The sequence below is a fragment of the Ranitomeya variabilis genome, chromosome 4, assembly GCF_051348905.1.
Source record: "Ranitomeya variabilis isolate aRanVar5 chromosome 4, aRanVar5.hap1, whole genome shotgun sequence".
NCBI classification, from domain to species: domain Eukaryota; kingdom Metazoa; phylum Chordata; class Amphibia; order Anura; family Dendrobatidae; genus Ranitomeya; species Ranitomeya variabilis.
The window spans coordinates 571,984,954-572,008,084 of NC_135235.1; the positions used below are offsets into that span (position 1 = coordinate 571,984,954).

At 45.0% G+C, this 23,131-nt stretch overlaps 1 protein-coding gene and 1 long non-coding RNA gene across 2 annotated transcripts; one reads left to right on the forward strand and one right to left on the reverse strand.

The window, feature by feature from the left end:
• The first annotated feature begins 257 nt into the window (after positions 1 to 257).
• LOC143769173 (uncharacterized) lies at positions 258 to 18,986 on the forward strand. Its single transcript, XR_013214245.1, has 3 exons — positions 258 to 393; positions 18,533 to 18,686; positions 18,855 to 18,986. It is a non-coding gene; the product is annotated as an uncharacterized LOC143769173 (long non-coding RNA).
• Positions 18,732 to 20,699, reverse strand: LOC143769172 (uncharacterized). The gene is made up of 5 exons (XM_077257741.1): positions 20,685 to 20,699; positions 19,901 to 19,965; positions 19,761 to 19,809; positions 19,377 to 19,462; positions 18,732 to 19,279 (listed from the first exon to the last, which is right to left on the reverse strand). Exons 1-5 carry the CDS (start codon positions 20,692 to 20,694, stop codon positions 18,893 to 18,895), a joined length of 597 nt encoding a protein of 198 aa, XP_077113856.1. The 5' UTR covers positions 20,695 to 20,699; the 3' UTR covers positions 18,732 to 18,892.
• Between the last annotated feature and the right edge of the window lie 2,432 nt (positions 20,700 to 23,131).

Sequence of the window (23,131 nt, forward strand, 5' to 3'; positions counted from 1 at the left end):
AATTCAATCTGTTTTTAGAAACCGGATCAGAGAAGGAGTGCACTGTTCCCGGGGATACTGCAATAACGGGTCAATAACGGGAAGACATTTCCAGAAACTCTGGGATGCATTCTCAATGACAGTTCTGCTGTGTGTGTTCAAGCTGTGCACAACGCGTTTTGAATCTGCATAACTCCGCCTACTTTGACCACACCCTCCATCCCCATTGTGACTGCACATGAATGTTCCGTGCTAAGATTCTATCTACTGCAGGCAGCGCACCTGGTTGGTCAAAAGCATCAGAATACTCACACAGGTGTAGATGGACAAGACAAGCATATTCAAGATCAGCACAGGCACCTCCACAAGAGGGAGACAATGTTTCACAAAAGAATTAATGCGGTCACAAATGCGGTATGTACAGTATGGCAGAACTACTCATTGGATACTTTAATTGAAACGCCGCCAAGTACTGACAGCAGGGGCCTAATTTTGTAGATGGCACAGTGGAGCGCCCCCAGACGCAGGGCCGCGGAGTACTCGGTACCGGTCCTCTCTGTCTCAATTCTGGGGTTGTCACGGTGGCTAGACCCAGTCCGTGCCCCTGCTAAGGGGAGTCCAATGAAAGTTGTAGTGGTGGTGCGTGGTGCAAGTCGCGATGAATAACAAGGACACAGGGTTGCAGTCTCTTTACCTCTTTACTGAAGGCTTCAGGATCCACAATCCAGACTACTGTCAACAGGGCTGGCTGAGACTGACCGGTCCGATGGCACTTCCAGAGTTCCCTTTGCAGGTGGAAATCAGTGCCTTCCTTCTAGCGCCTGTGTGTTGTAGTACCTCCCTGTTGAGCACCATGGGATAGTCCTCACAACTGTTGTTTCTGCTTCTGATGTTATTTCTGACAACTCATATCTGTTCTGATGTTCTTTTCCGTCCCCCAGATGATATGGCTAGGACGCACCCGTATGAAGGGTAGGCCTGGAGTTCTTCCGGGACCCGAGAGTCGCCCCTCTCCCACAATTGCCCCCTATGTCTGCTTAGGTGATTTAGGTGAGACAGCCAACCTATAATTAACTGTCCTGCCGCTGTTTGAAGTAATGCTTGGAGCCCAATACTTCCTCGGCGTTCTGGCCACCGGCTACGCACCTCAGTAGGATGTTGCCTCGATCTTACGGCATGACTCCTACTGGCTTTTATCTCCTTTGTGCTGCGATCTCATTTCTCACTTCTCCACAATAAACCTCGCTTCTTGTCCTTTCTTTGGGTACCTCCGCAATGAAGTGCAGGCGCGGTCCCGTAACGTTCTTTCCTGTTCGCTAGGCCTCTGTCACGATCCCACCCCTGACAGGGACCCCCCTGAATCTTCCCCTGCAACATCCTCTGTCACAGGATGTTGCCTGGTTCCAACCCAGTCAGCTTTCTGACTAACTTTCTGTCCAGCCCCCAGTTTTACCAGATTGTGAGGAGTGGCCTAATCATAGAACCCTTTGCTCCCCCTGGTGGCTGGAGTGTGACGTGTAATGTGTGACTGTGATACCTGGTCAGGTGAACTCCTTAGGTGCCATCAGACGTACCATCACCCCCTTAGTGGCGGAGCAACAGTACTGCAATGACCAGGACTTTGGGGCGCTGCACTCCCCCCGGTTCAATCCAGTACTCCCGGACTGGGAAGAAAACAACAATACATGTCAGCAAAAAACATACAAATTTTGAAATGCAATTAACAAGTAAATATAACAGTGCTTCCCTTTATGGGAGGTGAGGACTCTTGAACGTTACAAACATGGTTAAATATTTTAAATAACATACTATAAATAACGTCTATTACCCAGCCGGGTATTCTACTAAGTGCAAATTCTGAACAATAATTTAACTTTGCCTTTAAGGACGTATAAGCTGAATCCACTAAAGGCTTACTATAAAACTCCTAAAATATAAATTAACTTTTCTTCATTTTTCTCTTCTAAGTGCAACATTTTCTTTTTACTCTCTGATTTGTCATATGCAGGACCGCCTGTCTATCTGCCCAGGCCTACTGCCTCTCTTTCTTAGTACAGGATCACCGAACCATCTCTCTATGGCTCTCAGGAGGACTCACCATCTAACCCCTCATTCTCTAGCAACATTATCAAACATTTTCTATAACTAACTAGCGGGGTACATATAACTTGCTATGCAAAACATTATTACTGTTCACTTTCTTTTGCAGCAACATTGTACATTAAGTGCAACTGGTGAACGTTCCCTTTAAGAGGGAACCAAGTCTCTTTGAGGTAGTGCAGACTCTCTCTATCTGCAAGTCTTTTAAGACAGGAGCTTCCATTCTGTATTCAGGATCAGTCTCTTCACAAAGCTCCCTCTTTTGTAAAACCAGTAGAGGGCACCCGTAAGAGGGTGCAAACTATTTACAGTACAGTTCATGAACCATTCACCGTCCAAGATTCAGCAGTCTTTGTAAACAATGATGAATAAAACCAAACACATAAAAGGCACAGATTGGGATCCCGGGTAAACTAAGGGATCCCTTTAAGAATTAACCCTGGTCGGGTTTAGCAGCAACAAAGAGTCAAACGATTAAAAGAACTATTTACAGTTTGTAGAACTTTAGGGCTTCATTCTGACAGATCAGGAGGTGGCCTCCTTCCGGGCCTTACCTGGCAAGCGGCCCTCGGTGGTCTGGGAAGGCCCGATCCTCGTCCAGGTAATAGCGGCGCCCCTCCTTGGGCCACCCTTCTCAGCCGAGAATGGGCGCGACCCATAGGTACACGATGGGTCGGGTGTTATGACCTGGTGGTTAAGAGGCCACACTGATATGACCTGGTGGCTAAAACGCAACATGGGACGAGCTCTGATAAGGTGGTATCTCTACTGACCGCAGTCCCTAATCCTAACAACAACACTAGTAATAGCCGTGGGATGTTCCTGACTCTCCCTAGACACCTCTTCACAGCCTAAGAACTAACTACCCCTAAAGAAGGAAATAGAAAGCTATCTTGCCTCAGAGAAAACCCCAAAAGGAAAGACAGCCCCCACAAATATTGACTGTGAGTGAAGAGGGAAATGACGTACACAGAAATGAAATCAGATTTCAGCAAAGGAGGCCAATACTAAACTTGATAGACAGAGAGAAAAGGATACTGTGCGGTCAGTATTAAAAACTACAAAATCCACGCAGAGTTTACAAAAATGAACTCCACACCGACTCACGGTGTGGAGGGGCAAATCTGCTTTCCCAGAGCTTCCAGCTAGCCTGAATATGACATAGTGACAAGCTGGACAAAAAGAGACATATTTGCAGAGCAATAGAGTCCAAGCAAATGGACAAACAAAAACTAGCAAAAACTTATCTTTTGCTGACAAGGACTGGCCATATGAGAAATCCAAGGAGAGAACCAAATCCAACCAAGAACATTGACAGCTGGCATGAACTAAAGCCCAGAGCAGGTTTAAATAACAAACCCAGGCAAGGCGATTAGTGAAGGCAGCTGCCACAGCTACCTAAAGGAGCAGCAGTTCCACTCGAAACCACCAGAGGGAGCCCAAGGGCAGAACTCACAAAAATACCATTAGCAACCACAGGAGGGAGCTCCAGAACGGAATTCACAACAGTCGGGATACTCTGGTGATCCACAGCGGAGGGTCCTGCCACCTTTTCTGCAGTAGGTTTGACCTCCGGAGTCCCAGTGGCAGCCTGGAGAGTAGCGCACCGCTGAACGCCCCGGGCCATCCAGCCGACCTCTCTCCGCCACCGGGTATAGGTCACAGCATCTCCGGTTTCCAAGTCACGGTCCACACCAGACTTTCCACCACAAGGCTCCACTTCCCTCCGGTCGACGCGGACCTGCAGCGGCTCTCCGATCTCCTGAATAACTCCCCTTCCTTCCCGGGAGTTGAAGAAAACCACCACACCCCAGTGTGACAGTGGGACCTCCACAGCACCCATCAGGTCGACCAGCGGCGCAGGTTGGGGCCTGTTCCTCCATGCTGCTACCAGGCGCCGTAGATGTTCTGCCGCTGGCAGGATCCTCAGGTCCGGCGTCTGCAGCTCACGCTCTGCCGTGGTCGGGATGGATAGAGCGGGGGACACTGGGGACAGGCGGATCTCCGTAGGCTGGCCCAGCCAGGAGATCACACAGTCGTCGACCTCCCTGCGGCGTGCTAACCGCCGGGCCTCAGCCGCAGCCACCCATTCCTCAGATGGCTGCCAGCTGGGTCTTCCCATCGGTAGCTCCGTGAGGGCCAGTCCTTGCAGCGATGGCGACTCCGGGGCCGCTACAGGTGATGCAGCCTCGCGTTGGGTCGGGTCGTCCCCATGCGGTGCTTCGGACGTCGTCATCTTTGTCCCCTCCTCTGGGTCTTCTTCCCGCGCTCTCTTTCAGGGGCGGCCCCGTCCCCATTGTCCCCATCCTCCAAAGAGGATGAGAAGGCGGACCTCAGCAGCTGACGGGCACGTCCTCAGGATGCTGTAATATTTAGACTGGGCGGCCATAGTCTTGCACGCTCTCCAGTTCATTCACGCCCACTTCCACGCCCTTCTTCTCCTCCTGCGTTCTTCTTAGCGCTGTAATGGCGGCGGTTTTGGCGGGAATCTTTGGCAATACACAGTCTTTGCAGTAAATCACGGTTTAAGCACAATTCAATCACAGTTCCAAGGCACACATGACCTGATTCTTCAGGCTTAAGTAGATCCTGTTCGTGACGCCAAGTTGGAGCGCCCCCAGATGCAGGGCCACGGAGTACTCGGTACCGGGCCTCTCTGTCTCGATTCTGGGGTTGTCACGGTGGCTAGACCCGGTCCGTGACCCTGCTAAGGGGTGTCCAATGAAAGATGTAGTGGTGGTGCGTGGTGCAAGTCGCGATGAATAACGAGGACACAGGGTTGCAGTCTCTTTACCTCTTTACTGAAGGCTTCAAGATCCACAATCCAGACTACTGTCAACAGGGCTGGCTGAGACCGGCCGGTCCGATAGCACTTCCAGAGTTCCCTTTGCAGGTGGAAATCAGTGCCTTCCTTCTAGCACCTGTGTGTTGTAGTACCTCCCTGCTGAGCACCACGGGATAGTCCTCACAACTGTTGTGTCTGCTTCTGATGTTATTTCTGACAACTCGTATCTGTTCTGATATTCTTCTCCGTCCCCCAGATGATATGGCTAGGACGCACCCGTATGACGGGTAGGCCTGGAGTTCTTCCGGGACCCTAGAGTCGCCCCTCTCCCACAATTGCCCCCTATGTCTGCTTAGGTGATTTAGGTGAGACAGCCAATCTATAATTAACTGTCCTGCCGCTGTTTGAAGTAATGCTTGGAGCCCAATACTTCCACGGCGTTCTGGCCACCGGCTACGCGCCTCAGTAGGATGTTGCCTCGATCTTACGGCACAACTCCTACTGGCTTTTATCTCCTTTGTGCTGCGATCTCATTTCTCACTTCTCCACAATAAACCTCGCTTCTTGTCCTTTCTTTGGGTACCGCCGCAATGAAGTGACGTTCTTTCCTGTTCGCTAGGCCTCTGTCAGGATCCCACCCCTGACAGGGACCCCCCTGAATCTTCCCCTGCAACACCCTCTGCCACAGGATGTTGCCTGGTTCCAACCCAGTCAGCTTTTTGACTAACTTTCTGTCCAGCCCTCAGTTTTCCCAGATTGTGAGGAGTGGCCTAATCATAGAACCCTTTGCTCCCCCTGGTGGCTGGAGTGTGACGTGTAATGTGTGACTGTGATACCTGGTCAGGTGAACTCCTTAGGTGCCATCAGACGTACCATCACTCCCCTTAGTGGCGGAGCGTCAGTACTGCAATGACCAGGACTCTGGGGGTCTGCACACAGTATATTTGCAACACTGTTACAAAGGCCTAATACAGGCCTACATCTTAACACACCTGTTGCAGCAACCAGTAAAGACTGATTGATTGCAATGCAATGTTTGACATACATAGGTGAAAGCAAGGCCAGGCAAGGCACACAAAATGTTGCAACTGGTCAAGAGAAATCGAGCAAAATGCTACATTTGGCCTGAGAAATGTGCTTCTTTGACCCTGAAATTAATTCACATAAAGGGTTAAAATACAACTAATTCACATAAAGGGTTAAAAGACAACTTGAGCTGATTTCAATTCAATCTGTTTTTAGAAACCGGATCAGAGAAGGAGTGCACTGTTCCCGGGGATACTGCAATAACGGGTCAATAACGGGAAGACATTTCCAGAAACTCTGGGATGCATTCTCGATGACAGTTCTGCTGTGTGTGTGTTCAAGCTGTGCACAACGCCTTTTGAATCTGCATAACTCCGCCTACTTTGACCACACCCTCCATCCCCATTGTGACTGCACATGAATGTTCCGTGCTAAGATTCTATCTACTGCAGGCAGCGCACCTGGTTGCTCAAAAGCATTAGAATACTCACACATGTGTAGATGGACAAGTCTAATGCAGCGCCCTCAGAATAAAATGCAACCCCACATACAGTATAATGCAGCCCCCCACAAACACACAGTATAGTGCAGCCCCCTCACACACAGTATAGTGCAGCCCCCCCACACACAGTATAATGCAGCCCTTTCAGAGTATAATGCAGTGCCCTCAGAATGTAATGCAGCCCCCACCCACAGTATAATGCAGCCCCCTCACATACACAGTATAGTGCAGACCCCACACACAGTATAATGCAGCCCCCACACACAGTATAATTCAGCCCTCCACAAACACACAAAGTAAAGTGCAGCCCCTCACACAGTATAATGCAGCCCCCCACACAGTATAATGCAGACTACCACACACAGTATAATGCAGCCCCCCACACAGTATAATGCAGCCCCCACACACAGTATAATGCAGCCCTCTCACACACAGTATAATGCAGCTCCCCATACACACAGTATAGTGCAGCCCCCCATACGCACAGTATAGTGCAGCCCCCCATACACACAGTATAGTGCAGCCCCCCACACAGTATAATGCAGCCCCACACATAGCATAGTGCAGCCCCCACACAGTATAGTGCAGAACCCATACACAGTATAATGCAGCCCCCACACACAAAGTATAGTGCAGCCCCCCACACAGTATAGTGCAGCACCCATACACAGTATAATGCAGCCCCCCACATACACAGTATAATGCAGCCCCCTACATACACAGTTTAGTTCAGCCCTCAACACAGAATAGTGCAGCCGCCACACTATAGTGCAGCTCCCACAGAGAGTATAGTGCAGCTCTCCCACACACTGTATAGTGCAGCAGACACAACACAGTATAGTGCAGTCTCCCACACACAGTACCATGCAGCAGAGACACACACATACATACATACCATACAAGCAGACCAAGCCACTGCACGACCAGCTCTACCCTCGCCTATTGTATCCTCACCTAACCCTTGTATATTGTGAGCCCTCGCGGGCACGATCCTCACTCCTCCTGTACCATTGTGACTTGCATTGTACTGTTTTTATTATGTATACCCCTCCTCACATGTAAAGCTCCATGGAATAAATGGCGCTATAATAATAAATAATAATAATACACACACAAACACAATACTTACCTGGGGCACAGTATATAAGGATGGGACACATATATACCTGGATCAGGCACATATATACCAGGATGGGTGAGGCATAGCAGATGAAGATGGGGAGCATTATACCAGGAATGAACAATATACAAGGATGGGGAACCAGAATGGTGCATATTATACCAGAAAGTAGACCAGGATAGTAACATAGTAACATAGTAACATAGTTAGTAAGGCCGAAAAAAGACATTTGTCCATCCAGTTCAGCCTATATTCCATCATAATAAATCCACAGATCTACGTCCTTCTACAGAACCTAATAATTGTATGATACAATATTGTTCTGCTCCAGGAAGACATCCAGGCCTCTCTTGAACCCCTCGACTGAGTTCGCCATCACCACCTCCTCAGGCAAGCAATTCCAGATTCTCACTGCCCTAACAGTAAAGAATCCTCTTCTATGTTGGTGGAAAAACCTTCTCTCCTCCAGACGCAAAGAATGCCCCCTTGTGCCCGTCACCTTCCTTGGTATAAACAGATCCTCAGCGAGATATTTGTATTGTCCCCTTATATACTTATACATGGTTATTAGATCGCCCCTCAGTCGTCTTTTTTCTAGACTAAATAATCCTAATTTCGCTAATCTATCTGGGTATTGTAGTTCTCCCATCCCCTTTATTAACTTTGTTGCCCTCCTTTGTACTCTCTCTAGTTCCATTATATCCTTCCTGAGCACCGGTGCCCAAAACTGGACACAGTACTCCATGTGCGGTCTAACTAGGGATTTGTACAGAGGCAGTATAATGCTCTCATCATGTGTATCCAGACCTCTTTTAATGCACCCCATGATCCTGTTTGCCTTGGCAGCTGCTGCCTGGCACTGGCTGCTCCAGGTAAGTTTATCATTAACTAGGATCCCCAAGTCCTTCTCCCTGTCAGATTTACCCAGTGGTTTCCCGTTCAGTGTGTAATGGTGATATTGATTCCTTCTTCCCATGTGTATAACCTTACATTTATCATTGTTAAACTTCATCTGCCACCTTTCAGCCCAAGTTTCCAACTTATCCAGATCCATCTGTAGCAGAATACTATCTTCTCTTGTATTAACTGCTTTACATAGTTTTGTATCATCTGCAAAAATCAATATTTTTCTGTGTAAACCTTCTACCAGATCATTAATGAATATGTTGAAGAGAACAGGTCCCAATACCGACCCCTGCGGTACCCCACTGGTCACAGCGACCCAGTTAGAGACTATACCATTTATAACCACCCTCTGCTTTCTATCACTAAGCCAGTTACTAACCCATTTACACACATTTTCCCCCAGACCAAGCATTCTCATTTTGTGTACCAACCTCTTGTGCGGCACGGTATCAAACGCTTTGGAAAAATCGAGATATACCACGTCCAATGACTCACCGTGGTCTAGCCTATAGCTTACCTCTTCATAAAAACTGATTAGATTTGTTTGACATGAGCGATTTCTCATAAACCCATGCTGATATGGAGTTAAACAGTTATTCTCATTGAGATAATCCAGAATAACATCCTTCAGAAACCCTTCAAATATTTTACCAACAATAGAGGTTAGACTTACTGGCCTATAATTTCCAGGTTCACTTTTAGAGCCCTTTTTGAATATTGGCACCACATTTGCTATGCGCCAGTCCTGCGGAACAGACCCCGTCGCTATAGAGTCCCTAAAAATAAGAAATAATGGTTTATCTATTACATTACTTAGTTCTCTTAGTACTCGTGGGTGTATGCCATCCGGACCCGGAGATTTATCTATTTTAATCTTATTTAGCCGGTTTCGCACCTCTTCTTGGGTTAGATTGGTGACCCTTAATATAGGGTTTTCATTGTTTCTTGGGTAGGGCACATTATATCAGGAAGTGACCCAGGAAGGCGTTCATTATACAAGTAAGGGGCCCAGGATGGAGGACATTATACCATGAGCGGGACCAGGATGGGGCACATTATATCTGCTGCTGGAGTCATTGCTTCAAGAGCCACCACACACAGACATATCCAGGACATGTGCTACAAGTGTTGCATTCCTTGTGTGAAGCCACACCAATAGAAAATGCCAGAAGGGCCAAGGAGAAAAAGAGCTGGACTGTTGCTCAGTGGTCCAAGGTGTTGTTTTCAAATGAAAGTAAATTTTGCATTTCATTTGGAAATGAAGGTCCCAGAGTCTGGAGGAAGAGTGGAGAGACACAATCCAAGCTGCTTGAGGTCTAGTGTGAAGTTTCCACAATCAGTGATGGTTTGGGGAGCCATGTCATCTGCTGATGTACGTCCACCGTGTTTTATCAAGACCAAAGTCGGCACAGTCATCTGCGAGGAAATTTTAGAGGACTTCACGCTTTCCTCTGCCAACAAGCTTTTTGAAGTTGGAAATGTCATTCTCCAGCAGGACTTGGACTGTCCACACTGGCAAAAGTACCAATACCTGGTTTAGTGTCGCTGTGCTTGATTGGCCAGCATACTCACCTGACCTTAACCCCATAGAGAATCTTTGGGGTATTGTCAAGAGGAAGATGAGAGACACCAGATCCAACAATGCAGACAAGCTGAAGGTTGGTATCAAAGCAACTTGGGCTTACATAACACCTCAGCAGTGCCACAGGCTGATCACCTCCATGCCGTGCTGCATTGATGCATTAATTGATGCAAAAGGAGCCCTGACCAAGTATTGAGTGCACTTACTGAAGATACATTTCACTAGGCCAACATTTCGGATTTTAAAATCCTTTTTCAATCTGGTGTTATGAAGTATTCTAATTAACTGAGATAATGACTTTTGGATTTTCATTGGCTGTAAGCCACAATCATCAACATTATCAGAAATAAACACTTGAAATAGATCCCTCTGTTTGTAATGACTCTATATAATATATGAGATTCACTTTTTGTATTGAAGAACTGAAGTAAATTAACTTTTTGAGGATATTCTAATTTTGTGAGAAGCACCTACACGCTTTGTCTGGAAATAGCCTTCTCCAGGTGTATAATAAATGTGAAATTTGCCCTTCTTATATCTTTCTTTATCAGGGGAAGGGGTGGGGAAACAGAAGGAGGAGTGATTCACTACCTGTTTAACCGTTGTTTCGTATTTTGATTTGAGATGTTAGAGTAAAGAAAAGTCATAGCTTCAAAAACAAAGTGGCAGTCTGGCAGACGTCCTACTCAGGAATAGAGAACAGGATATACAGCAATATATCAATGCATCACTCATGGTGACTCATATATAAAATCATTGATCATACTTGTTCCAGTTTATCGTTCAATCCATCTGGATGCACACTTTGTAATTTATAGATCCAAAATGATTCTTTGAAATTCAGTCTTTTTCCTATTAGTTGATTCAGGATTGATTTGCTAAAGATGTGTCACCCTGATCAAATCAAAATTCTTGTGTTTCATCACTATATGTCAGAAATCCTTGGAAGTGTTTTTTTCTTACTCCATCAGGTCGTCTGCAGTCTATTGCAAAAAACTCATGTCAATGCGGGAGTTGTGCCTTGGATTGCACAACTTCATCAAGTGGGTAAGTTTCTCTTTGCAACTCACCTACTCATACTTTTTCTACGCTTAGATAGCGCCACTTTTTTCCTCCTCTAGGATCTTCCACTATATGCTATCCCCTAGATCTGCAAATCTGGTAGCAACAGACCCCTAAAGACTTGCAGCAGTAATAGCAGCAAAAGATAGTCCTACAAACTTTTGAGCTAAGGCGGCTGAACACAAAATGCACGTCATAATTTACAGATTTATATTTTTCAAATACATGTATTTAGAAAACCATGTTTCATTTAATTCACACTTCACAGAAACTTATACTAATATATTGCTTAAAATTCCAATAAAATACATTTAAGTTTGTGGATGTAACATGAAATAATCTGAAAAAGTTGCTGGGGTAGGAATACTTTCTTAAGGCTCTGTAAGTATCTGGAGACCTAAATGATTCTTTAATGCTAAAATAAGCCTTATTAAATCAGGAAACATTTATTTAGAGATCAGTACTACTGATGAGCAAGTGTGCTCATTAGTCAAGATTTCCGAGCATGCTCGGATGTTCTCCGAGTATCTTGGGCGTGCTCGTATATTATGTTTGAGTCCCCGCAGCTGCATGATTTGCGGCTGTTAACCAGCCTGAATACATGTGGGGATTCCGTAGCAAACAGGCAATCCCAGCATGTGTGGAGCTGCGGGGACACAAACATAATCTACGAGCACACCCAAAATACTCGGAGAACTCCCGAACATGCTCGGGAAAACCCAAGTAATGAGTGCACTAGCTCATCACTAATCAGCTCCTTCCCATCATAGCTAGCATAATCTGCCCTTCACTTCTTCGCTCCTGCTACTACAATAGGGTTATATTGGGCTGCAAACCATTCTTCGGCTCACATTGCACCATCCTCATAAAGTGGAAGTGGGTAAGAACCTATTGCCAAAATGTGTACGTTTGCCAGCCAGTCCTAATTTAGCAAATGTGTGCTTTTGTGTACTATGTTGAGATCATATATGTCTGCTCTCTCTCATTGTTGGGGGGAGGACTTTCTGCCCTGGACAGAGGGGACCATGTGACTGCTGGGGGCAGAGGAAGAGAGAGGGGTGTGGTCAGAAAAGAGCGAGAGAGCAGAGTGTGCGAAACAGGGGACAGCGCGCCAGAGAGAAAGCAGGCTGCTGCGGTGCGCTCCCCGAGAGAGAGTGCTCCCCGTGAGAGCACTGAGGCTGAGATACCAGCCGTAGTGAAGGCTGAATGTGAGAGTGTGGACTCGGAAGCCTCCGTAATCAGAGAAGACTTTTCCCCTGACAGTGCAGAGACAGTGACCTGAGCGCGCAGCCCCGATGACCGAAGTGACAAGCCAAGATTCCCTGAGTGTGACAAGTAAACTGCTCAGTGTGTGTGTAGCATCGCTACTGAAGAGAGACTGTCAGCTTAACATACAGAGAATAATGCAGCAGTGTGGCTGTTCTACTTCCTGCTTCCAGTTTCACTCTGAGAAAAGACGGCAAAGATTTAACTCCAGAGTCTCCAGTTCCCAAGAGACAGAGCAGAGACTTCAGAATCTTCAAGTGCTGTTGGTGATGGCACCCACGCTGGAAAAAGGACCGTTCAGTCAGGACCTCGCTGGACTGATAAGTTACAAGAACACTCGTTAACCATTTCTATTCCGATTAACTGTTTCATAGCTTCAGTTAGCTTGTTGTGTATTGTTATACTGTTTGCTCTTTCTCTATTAACCCCCTCTGTTTTCTCCCTGCAAGGAGAATCTTACTCCTGTTATTAAATCCTCCTCAACAGTTGGTCTGTCTGTTCTGTGGTGACATACTCTACCCTGCACTCTATTACATTAATGCACATGTACACAGATATAATGAATAAAAACATAAAAGGAGGGCTTCTTTAAGGCATATTCTGTAGGTATGTCATTATTGTCAGTCATGAGATAACCCCTTTAACTTCTATTGACATGCTTTTAACTTACTAACCCAGTTGTGGTAATAGTGTACCCTCGGTGGTGCCACTAAAGCCCAATGATGACTACAGATGTAAACAGCTGGGGAGCCATGTGTGGGAAGCCTGAGAGACACATGTGGCCCCTGACCTACTGGTTGGAAATCAAATAGGCTCAAACATGACAAGGATGGATATTTCTGGAGAGAACTGTCATGCACGGCTCACAAGTAGAGATGATTGATCCCGAACTTAAAATATCAGGGTTCATTCAGTTAGTGTCCGGTGCTAAAGGCCGAACACGGGCATCTCCCAGCATTCTTTTTCAATGTTCGGGATTCCGGGGGAAGTCCAGGAGAAGAGATATTTTCCAGCTCAAAAGTCCAGGTCCTCATTGTTTTCAATAGGGTTTGGGTTCTTGTACCCAAACCAAACTTGAATAAAAAGATCGGGTCAGGTACTAGAACCCGAACTTCATCTCTACTCACAACCTGCACAAATCCAGGCACTTAACTTCAGCAATTGAATAGCTTTTTCTTTCTTCTTCAAGCCATGATGGATCAATTCATCCCAGGACTCTGCTCTCAGAACCAATCTTGATATCTTTCAGTTCTTTGGAATTAAAGTGGTTGTCCTGTTTGGACACAATTTTCTACACATTCAGCTGTTACTGACAAATTCTCTAGAGTAAGAAACGGAAAGGACCCACTAACATGAACCCTGTGAATCTGCATGGAGACGTTGAGGGGAAGATGCTTATTCACACCTTAAAATAAAACTAAGGGCCCATTTACACTGGCTGAATCAGTAATGAGCATTCCTAGGAAAGCTTGTTTCCTGATTATCAGCCTTTTTGAAAGTTGTTTAGCGATCATCATTCTTGGCAGCACAATGTCCTGCTGAGGACAATGAAAATCTACTGTATGTGCGTATAATGATTGATTGATTGTTTTGTGAAAGCGTTAGTGCAAATCGATTACAGGACACAGTCCAATCGGCAATGTGAGTAATCTGTAGCCATGGGACAGGAGCCCCAGAAACCATCTTCTACCTCCCAGCATCTGTGGATCTTCTTTTGATTAGCAGGCCAAGCACATCGAACTGCGATGGTTGCCAGTCTGAAGAGGCTAGTAAATTGCCGCCAGTAGGCATCTAGCTGATCCATGGTCAGACACTATTAGTCATAGTAAATGTAAGGGGCCAGAGAGCGACAGCCATGGCCAAGCTGCTGCTCCCTTATGCCTGGGCATTTTACAGGATATTTTTGTCACCCAGTGTGCTGTCACATTTAGGGTGCGTTACACTCACTTCCACTGACTTCTGGTCTCCATCCCCAGGAACAGCAGCACACATATCAGGGGATGCCCAGTTTGTTTCAACAGTCAAATGTTTCCTGGTACGGTTCAAGCACATCCGCTTGTAACAGTATTGGGCACAGTACTCACCGCTTCTTGTTTCAGTAATACAGTATACCGTTTCACTTTCAGTTCTGCCTGGACTACTTCTATGCTTACTGGTGCCTTCAGCGCCAGGGATTTTCCTTCCAACCTCACAGCATTGTTGAGATCCATTACCTTTGCTACAGGAGGTTCCACATCCATCTTCCTCTGTATGGAAGGGGTTAAAGTACTTTCCATAGAACCTGTTTCGAGACGTAGGCTCCAGATGTTGCAGGAATGTCTGCATGGATTCTTGTAAAGTCTCATACCACCCAACACAATATGTGCTCCTCTAGCTGTCAGCTTACTGCTCCTTGAACCTGACCTTGTTACTGACACTAACTCAAACCAGGAAGTGGTTTCCTTATTACTTGCCCTAGCCACTCCCAATTTGGGCTAGTCCCAAAATATTAATTGTATCTTGCTCTAGTATAGTCACTATCTATCCTTAACCTAAGCACTAAATTATATCTTATCCTATGCTTACCCTATACTCATGCTGGAGTGCATATTACTCGCATTAGGCATTGCCTTTACAGTACCTATACAGCAGCACTATTATCTAAAACTCTATGCATTACATTCCTAACACCGCATGACAAAGTTTACACTTCACATATCACAATATATTTCCAAACGCATTACACTATTTACGCGATTGTTGTCTTTGGGGGCAGGGACTCGACCGTCTCTGTCACACCCTTAAATGTACTGCGCTTCCCACTGTCTATAAGAATATATGCAAATAAGTGCAATTTCATTAATCATTTCTAAAACTCACAATTACTGATTGGTTGGCCACCAGTAATATATTTTATGCTAGGGTTACATGGTGGCATGTGTCAGGTGACAAATACATTGTGTGTCTCATTGACAGAATATAACGCTTTCTTATGGTGCAGCGTTACGATTTTAACTTAGCACGATTATGACATAGAGATACAAATGTTTACAAATGTGCTAGATTTTCTGATTTTGTTTATTATAGGAAAATAATGAAGACAACACATAGATAGATTTTTGATACTGGGTGTTTTATTACTTCCTTATTTGCTTATACTTATAAATTTGAGGTTCTTAGTGCACATTTTGATCAAATTGTGCAAGCCCATCTGCCAACGACAAGGCGACCTCATCAGATGGGGCCCTACACTAACAGACTAACCTATTTGTTGTGTTTATACTATTCTTAATATCATTAGCACAATCCTTTCATTACTATTACAATATTATTACACTTATTATTATTCTAATATTATGGGATCCCTAGAATTAAAGCTGTTGATCCAGAAGAAGGCAAAAACCCCTGGACACATTACGCCAATTAGTGTCAAAGGGAAAAATTCCTTCTCGACCCCGGGAAAAAGCGATCAGTCCTAAGACCCTGTATCAAACCTGCTGATGCCTAATACTATACTATGCTATTATTATGCTATTTCTGATAATGTTATACAATTATAATTTATATTGCTATTTTATTTCTATCACTATTTATTAAAAATATGTATTTCTATTTTTTAACTTACTGTTGCTAATATTACAATTATTGTTACTAATATTTCTATTATATTATATTATTCTTTTTAAACTATTAATTAGATCACTATTCCTAATGCTATTGATCCAGAAGAAGGCAAAAAAACCCTAGACACTTTCGGCCAATTCATGTCACAGGGGAAAAATTGCTTCTTGACCCCGAGAAAAGGCGATCAGTCCTAGAACCAGGGGCGTAACTACCGCGGTCGCAGCGGTCGCCATTGCGACCGGGCCCCGCAGGTCAGGGGCCCCGGGCCGGCAGGTCTGAGCAGGGCCAGGCTGGCCATCGGGCACTTCTGGCAAATGCCAGAAGAGCCGATGCCAGTAGTGGGCCGCTGCACTGTTCCTCCCCCGGAACCCCCCCCCAGTGCCGCCGCCGCCGCCGCATTTAACTATACCGGCGTCTATGACACCGGTATAGTTCAATGCAATGATGGGAGGAGAGAGCGTCACCTGACGCTTCCTCTCCCATCATTCCCCGCTCTGCCTCTGACAGTACACTGCGGGTGCGCGATGACGTCATATCATCGCGCACCTGCAGTGTCCTGGGCAGACTTCAGCCGCCAGGAGCAGCGCGGGCAAAAGGAAAGGTGAGGAGAGTTTTTTTTTTTTTTTTTTTCTTTTTAACCGGACTGTGGGGCCATTATCGGGGGGGGGGGGGATGAGATGAGATGTGGGCTGTGCTCTATATATCCCTGTGCGGGCTCTGCTGTATATACCCCTGTGGGGACTCTGCTGTATATATCCCTGTGCAGGCTCTGCTGTATATATCCCTGTGCGGGCTCTGCTGTATATACCACTGTGCGGGCTCTGCTGTATATACCACTGTGCGGGCTCTGCTGTATATACCACTGTGCGGGCTCTGCTGTATATAACACTGTGCGGGCTGTGCTCTATATACCACTGTGCGGGCTCTGCTGTATATAACACTGTGCGGGCTGTGCTGTATATACCACTGTGCGGGCTCTGCTGTATATAACACTGTGCGGGCTGTGCTGTATATACCACTGTGCGGGCTCTGCTGTATATAACACTGTGCGGGCTGTGCTCTATATACCACTGTGTGGGCTCTGCTGTATATAACACTGTGCGGGCTGTGCTGTATATACCACTGTGCGGGCTGTGCTCTATATACCACTGTGCAGGCTCTGCTGTATATAACACTGTGCGGGCTGTGCTCTATATACCACTGTGCGGGCTGTGCTCTATATACCACTGTGCGGGCTGTGCTCCATATACCACTGTGCGGGCTGTGCTCTATATACCACTGCGGGCTGTGCTCTATATACCACTGTGCGGTCTGTGCTGTATATACCACTGTGCGGGCTGTGCTCCATATACCACTGTGCGGGCTGTGCTCTATATACCACTGCGGGCTGTGCTGGATATACCACTGTGCGGTCTGTGCTGTATATACCACTGTGCGGGCTCTGCTGTATATACCACTGTGCGGGCTGTGCTGGATATACCACTGTGCGGGCTCTGCTGGATATACCACTATGCGGGCTGTGCTCTATATATCCCTGTGCGGGCTCTGCTGTATATACCACTGTGCGGGCTGTGCTCTATATACCACTGTGCAGGCTCTGCTGTATATATCCCTGTGCGGGCTCTGCTGTATATACCACTGTGCGGGCTGTGCTGGATATACCACTGTGCGGTCTGTGCTGGATATACCACTGTGCGGTCTGTGCTGGATATACCACTGTGCGGTCTGTGCTGGATATACCACTGTGCGGTCTGTGCTGGATATACCACTGTGCGGGCTGTGCTGGATATACCACTGTGCGGGCTGTGCTGGATATACCACTGTGTGGGCTGTGCTGGCACCCAACACCATGTTGCAGTGCAGGAGATTCCTGCAACAGTCCGAGGCGTATCTAGGGGAAGCGGGGCGGGGGAAGGTGGGGGGGTTGTGGGGGCGGGGGAAGGTGGGGGGGGGGGTAGGGGGTGGGGTAGGGGGGGTAGGGGGGGGCCCCATTTGGAAGTTCGCACCGGGGCCCATAACTTTGTAGTTACGCCACTGCCTAGAACCCTGGATCAAATCACCTAATACCTATTAATTCTGTACTAATTATTATAAGTATTACCCTAAAAGCTGTGGTTTTATTATTACTATTATTTATGATATTTTGAGTTTGCTATTTTAATGATTTTATTAGTATATTACTAATATTCTACTGTTAAAAATATTTTATTCTCTGAATTATTACTATTTTATTATTACCATTATTGCTAACATTTGTACTAATATTTTATTAAAACTATAAATTAGATCCTAATTCCTAAATATGTTGATCCAGAAGAAGGCAAAAACCCCTGGACACATTCAGCCAATTAGTGTCTCAGGGGGAAAATTCCTTCTTGACCCCGAGAAAAGGCGATCAGTCCTAGAACCCTGGATCAAATCCCCTAGTACCTATTCAGATTTTAATAAATATTATTCATATTGTATTTTTAATATTATAACATAATATTATTACTTTACTCATTAAATTATTAGTTTTATTATCACTAATATTACACTTTATACTATACTATATTTTTATTACACTAGTGCTAATTCTACTATAACCTTCCTAATACCTAGGTCCTTACTCCTAAAGCTGTTGATCCAGAAGAAGGCAAAAACCCCTGGACACATTCAGCCAATTAGTGTCTCAGGGGGAAAATTCCTTCTTGACCCTGAGAAAAGGCGATCAGTCCGAAAAACCCTGGATCAAACCTGCTGCTGTTATTTATAGGTTTCTATCATTATTGTACAATTAATATTATAGTTACTGCTCTTATTAGAATATTACACAATATATAACTACTTCTAATATTCTAAAAATGTTTATAATGTTTTTACTACATTTTTAAGCTGTATTAGTCTAATAATATTTTATGCTAATTCTTTTTATTAATATTAGATTTGAAGCTGTCGATGTTACTCAGCTTCAGACGTCCATCAGCGCCTCATTGCTTTGAGGAGGATGGTCCAGATGATATTCCTCCTTCCTCTGAGGTTGGTGGTAACGTATTGGAGGATGGACTGCTGGCGGATCTTCTGTCTTCGTGCCGGCTGCTTCTGAACTCTTCTTGTGGAGTTGCTGTTCTTCTGCACAACTTCTTTTTTCTCTTCTGATGCCTTCTCATCTTCTTCTTCTGTCTCCTCCATGTCTTCTGCCTCATTTTCATCAAACTCTTTAATATCCCGATATTTCATTGCGTCCTTGGGCATCTCCATCTCCTCTTCTTTTGGTTCCTCTGGCATTGATGTCGGCTCTGGTTTTTCGTCATCCAAAGGAAATGGCAGATATTTCTTCTGAGCTTCTCGGTTGGTCGGCATGAGGCGCTAAGGAAAGAAAAGATCCAGTCACTTGTCTAATGAGACGTTCCTTTACATCTATGGACAGAACATGGACGACATAATATGCGGTACGATCAGTGACCTCCATCTTGAAGATCGGTGATGGCAGGAATCTGGTGCAGTAGATCAGAAGTTGTTGTTCTCTTTCCTCCTTTGTGCAGGGATAAGCTGGAAAGAAAACACAAGCAGATAAGGGATCAATCACACAATGTCCAGAGGAATCAAATCATTAACATTACAGGAAGATCCTTAAACCCAACATCAATGTGACCTGACAGATTCTGAATGATTCCGGGACAGAAGAGCATACAATCTACTATTGAAAACTATTTCCTGCTCACTCTACATTGTGAAGCAATTCTGTGCTGGACTAATAAACGTTCTGCATTATCAAATGCTGGATAAAAGGAAGGGAATCATATTTTCAGATTAACTGGGAATACTTTTATTTAATTAATAATCTCACATGAGAAGTATCCAGGTCCGAAGACACATTCCTGGCGGAGGTAGAAGTCCTAAAGAAAACAGAATCCAGTCAGTGTCCACTTATCACTCCTCAGGGGTGGAGAATAGGACAAGGGGTCCGGTTATAATGAAGCTGCTGACCCCCAGAGATCCGCGGCTCGCTGCCATCCTGTATTCATCTTCTCCTGTAGTAGCCATAGAAAAATCTGTGAATCCAAAAAAGATTTAGTCACAGATCTAATAAAGACACAAACACTGCAGCTTTCCTCACACATTCATAGTGAACGTCCCCCCGGTATCGGACCCCCATTACACTCATACCTGCAGGTAATATGACCCCACGGAGCATAGCCTTTACTGGGTACAGTCTCCTGACAGCAGAGGCCCCAGTATAGGTAACACTACATACAGCACATAAGGTGCACTGGATTGTACTGGCGCCCTGTAAGTAAAGGTACATGGCATACAGGTATTCCTGTGCTCTTCATGCCCATAAGTACAGGTAAGCCCTAAACAATGACACCCAAATAGGCCTCATTACCAGCACATAAAGCCGGACCCCCAGTAACAGTGCCAGAACACTAATCCCATTGACATTAGTGGCATAAAAATGTCCCCCAATAACTAATACTGGCAGCAGAGTGTCCTGTGAAACCTAAAGATAAAACTCTGCTTTCCTGCAGCCACCAGGGGGAGCACAGTGCACCAGTATATATATATATATATATTATGCAGATAGCTCCCCCTAGTGGTGGGTGATAACTGCTGTTGTGGCACATTTGTCTACTCTGCCCATTTCTCTCCTAATTTAAGTTTAGGTGAAATGATAAAATAATCGGAGGATTCCAGATAACAAGAATAAATCTTCAGGGGGATGAGATAAATCAGTGTCAGTTTAGCAGATGATGGGATGGGAGCAACTCACCAACATTCATCTTCACCGCTCACTGTCCTGTAACAGACTGAGGATGATTGACAGTTTGCTTTAGTTTCAAATTCAAATGCAGCGATCCTATTGGCTGCTGACCAGTGTCATGTAAGTCATATAACTCAGAATTTAAAGGGACAGGACTCTCTTATATCTCTGAAGTGTATTTTATATACTGTATGTGTGATGTAAATCTGCTTATAATAGGAAGCTATGGAGATAATCTGAGATGCAAAGCTTTACTTTGAAATTGAAATTTCATTAAATATGACATCTGAACATTAGGGACCCGATACCATAAAAAAGTGTTTTTCGACAATTGAAAGAATATAAACGTAAAAAAAATAGTAATAATAACATCTGTTTTTAATGAAGCAGATAAGAAAAATTATGTAAAAAGTTTTGATATTTTCCACTTTTAAATAGGGGGGAGTAAAAGTGGGCGGGATCTGCTCAAGTGCGTGATGTCACTTCCTCCCCTCTCATCTGGGTGTTTGCAAAAGGGAGGATGAAGTTTGGGATCACAGTGCGGAGTCATTTTTGGTGACTGCAAAGTGATATTGACATGTCTATAGTGTCACCGAGGATGGCTGTTAGTTGGTGCTGTATCATACGCTGGGGATAGATATACGCTGAATGTAACACACGCTGGGATTAGATACAGGGCTTAGTGTAATGTATCACATACTGGGATTAGATACAGGGCTCAGTGTAGTGCATCACATGCTGGGATTAGATACAGGGCTCAGTGTAGTGCATCATATGCTGGGATTAGATACAGGGCTCAGTGTAGTGCATCACATGCTGGGATTAGATACAGGGCTCAGTGTAGTGCATCATATGCTGGGATTAGATACAGGGCTCAGTGTAGTGCATCACATGCTGGGATTAGATACAGGGCTCAGTGTAGTGCATCACATGCTGGGATTAGATACAGGGCTCAGTGTAGTGCATCACATGCTGGGATTAGATACAGGGCTCAGTGTAATGTATCACATACTGGAATTAGATACAGGGCTCAGTGTAGTGCATCATATGCTGGGATTAGATACAGGGCTCAGTGTAGTGCATCACATGCTGGGATTAGATACAGGGCTTAGTGTAATGTATCACATACTGGGATTAGGTACAGGGCTCAGTGTAGTGCATCACATGCTGGGATTAGATACAGGGCTCAGTGTAGTGCATCACATGCTGGGATTAGATACAGGGCTCAGTTTGGTGCATCACATGTTGGGATTAGATACAGGGCTCAGTTTGGTGCATCATATGCTGGGATTAGATACAGGGCTTAGTGTAATGTATCACATACTTACTGGGATTAGATACAGGGCTTAGTGTAATGTATCACATACTGGGATTAGATACAGGGCTTAGTGTAATGTATCACATACTGGGATTAGATACAGGGCTCAGTGTAGTGCATCACATGCTGGGATTAGATACAGGGCTCAGTGTAGTGCATCACATGCTGGGATTAGATACAGGGCTCAGTGTAGTGCATCACATGCTGGGATTAGATACAGGGCTCAGTGTAGTGCATCACATGCTGGGATTAGATACAGTACTCAGTGTAGATAAACAAAATATGTCCACAGGGTACATTTTATCAAATACCTAATTCATCTATTATACAACCGTTGTTGTTCAGTTGAGCCAACTCCACATAGGCTTTACACAGAAAAAAATAAAAGGAGTTTCTATAGCTAAAATGTACACATTATTGAAATTACATATGTGGTAAACAGAGCGATACAATAAAAGCAGGACAACTACAAAAAGAGTTTTAGCAAATACACAGTACAGATGTTTAGTATCAAAGATAAGTGCAGAGGAAAGTGATAGAAAATAAAAGGCTGCTGCGCATGAAATCGTTACCAGGCTGATGGCACTTTCCTCATTCTTGAACCTACAGCTCCATCTTGTGGAATAATAATAAAACTGTAATATTAAAAGCCTACAATGATATCGCTGGTTAATAATAATAATAATAATAATTTTTATTTATATAGCGCCAACATATTCCGCAGCGCTTTACAAATTATAGAGGGGACTTGTACAGACAATAGACATTACAGCATAACAGAAATCACAGATCAAAATAGATACCAGGAGGAATGAGGGTCCTGCTCGCAAGCTTATAAACTATGAGGAAAAGGGGAGACATGTATGCTGGTTGCATACTAATGCTCAGGGTATGTACACACAACAGCTTTTTTAGGCAGAATTCTCCAGAAAAAAGTGACAAAAAAATGGATCACACTTACTTCTGGCCTGCAGGCCTCCATTGGCTTCAGGTTTTCCTCTTCTGGAACCTTTGCACTAATCAATCCAGGGGACACATGTTTTGTAAAAAACAATCAAACTTTTACTTGACAGTTGGGTGTCTTTACAAACAGACATATAGGATAGAGCCCAACAGGTTGTCTTCTTTCTCACAAGAA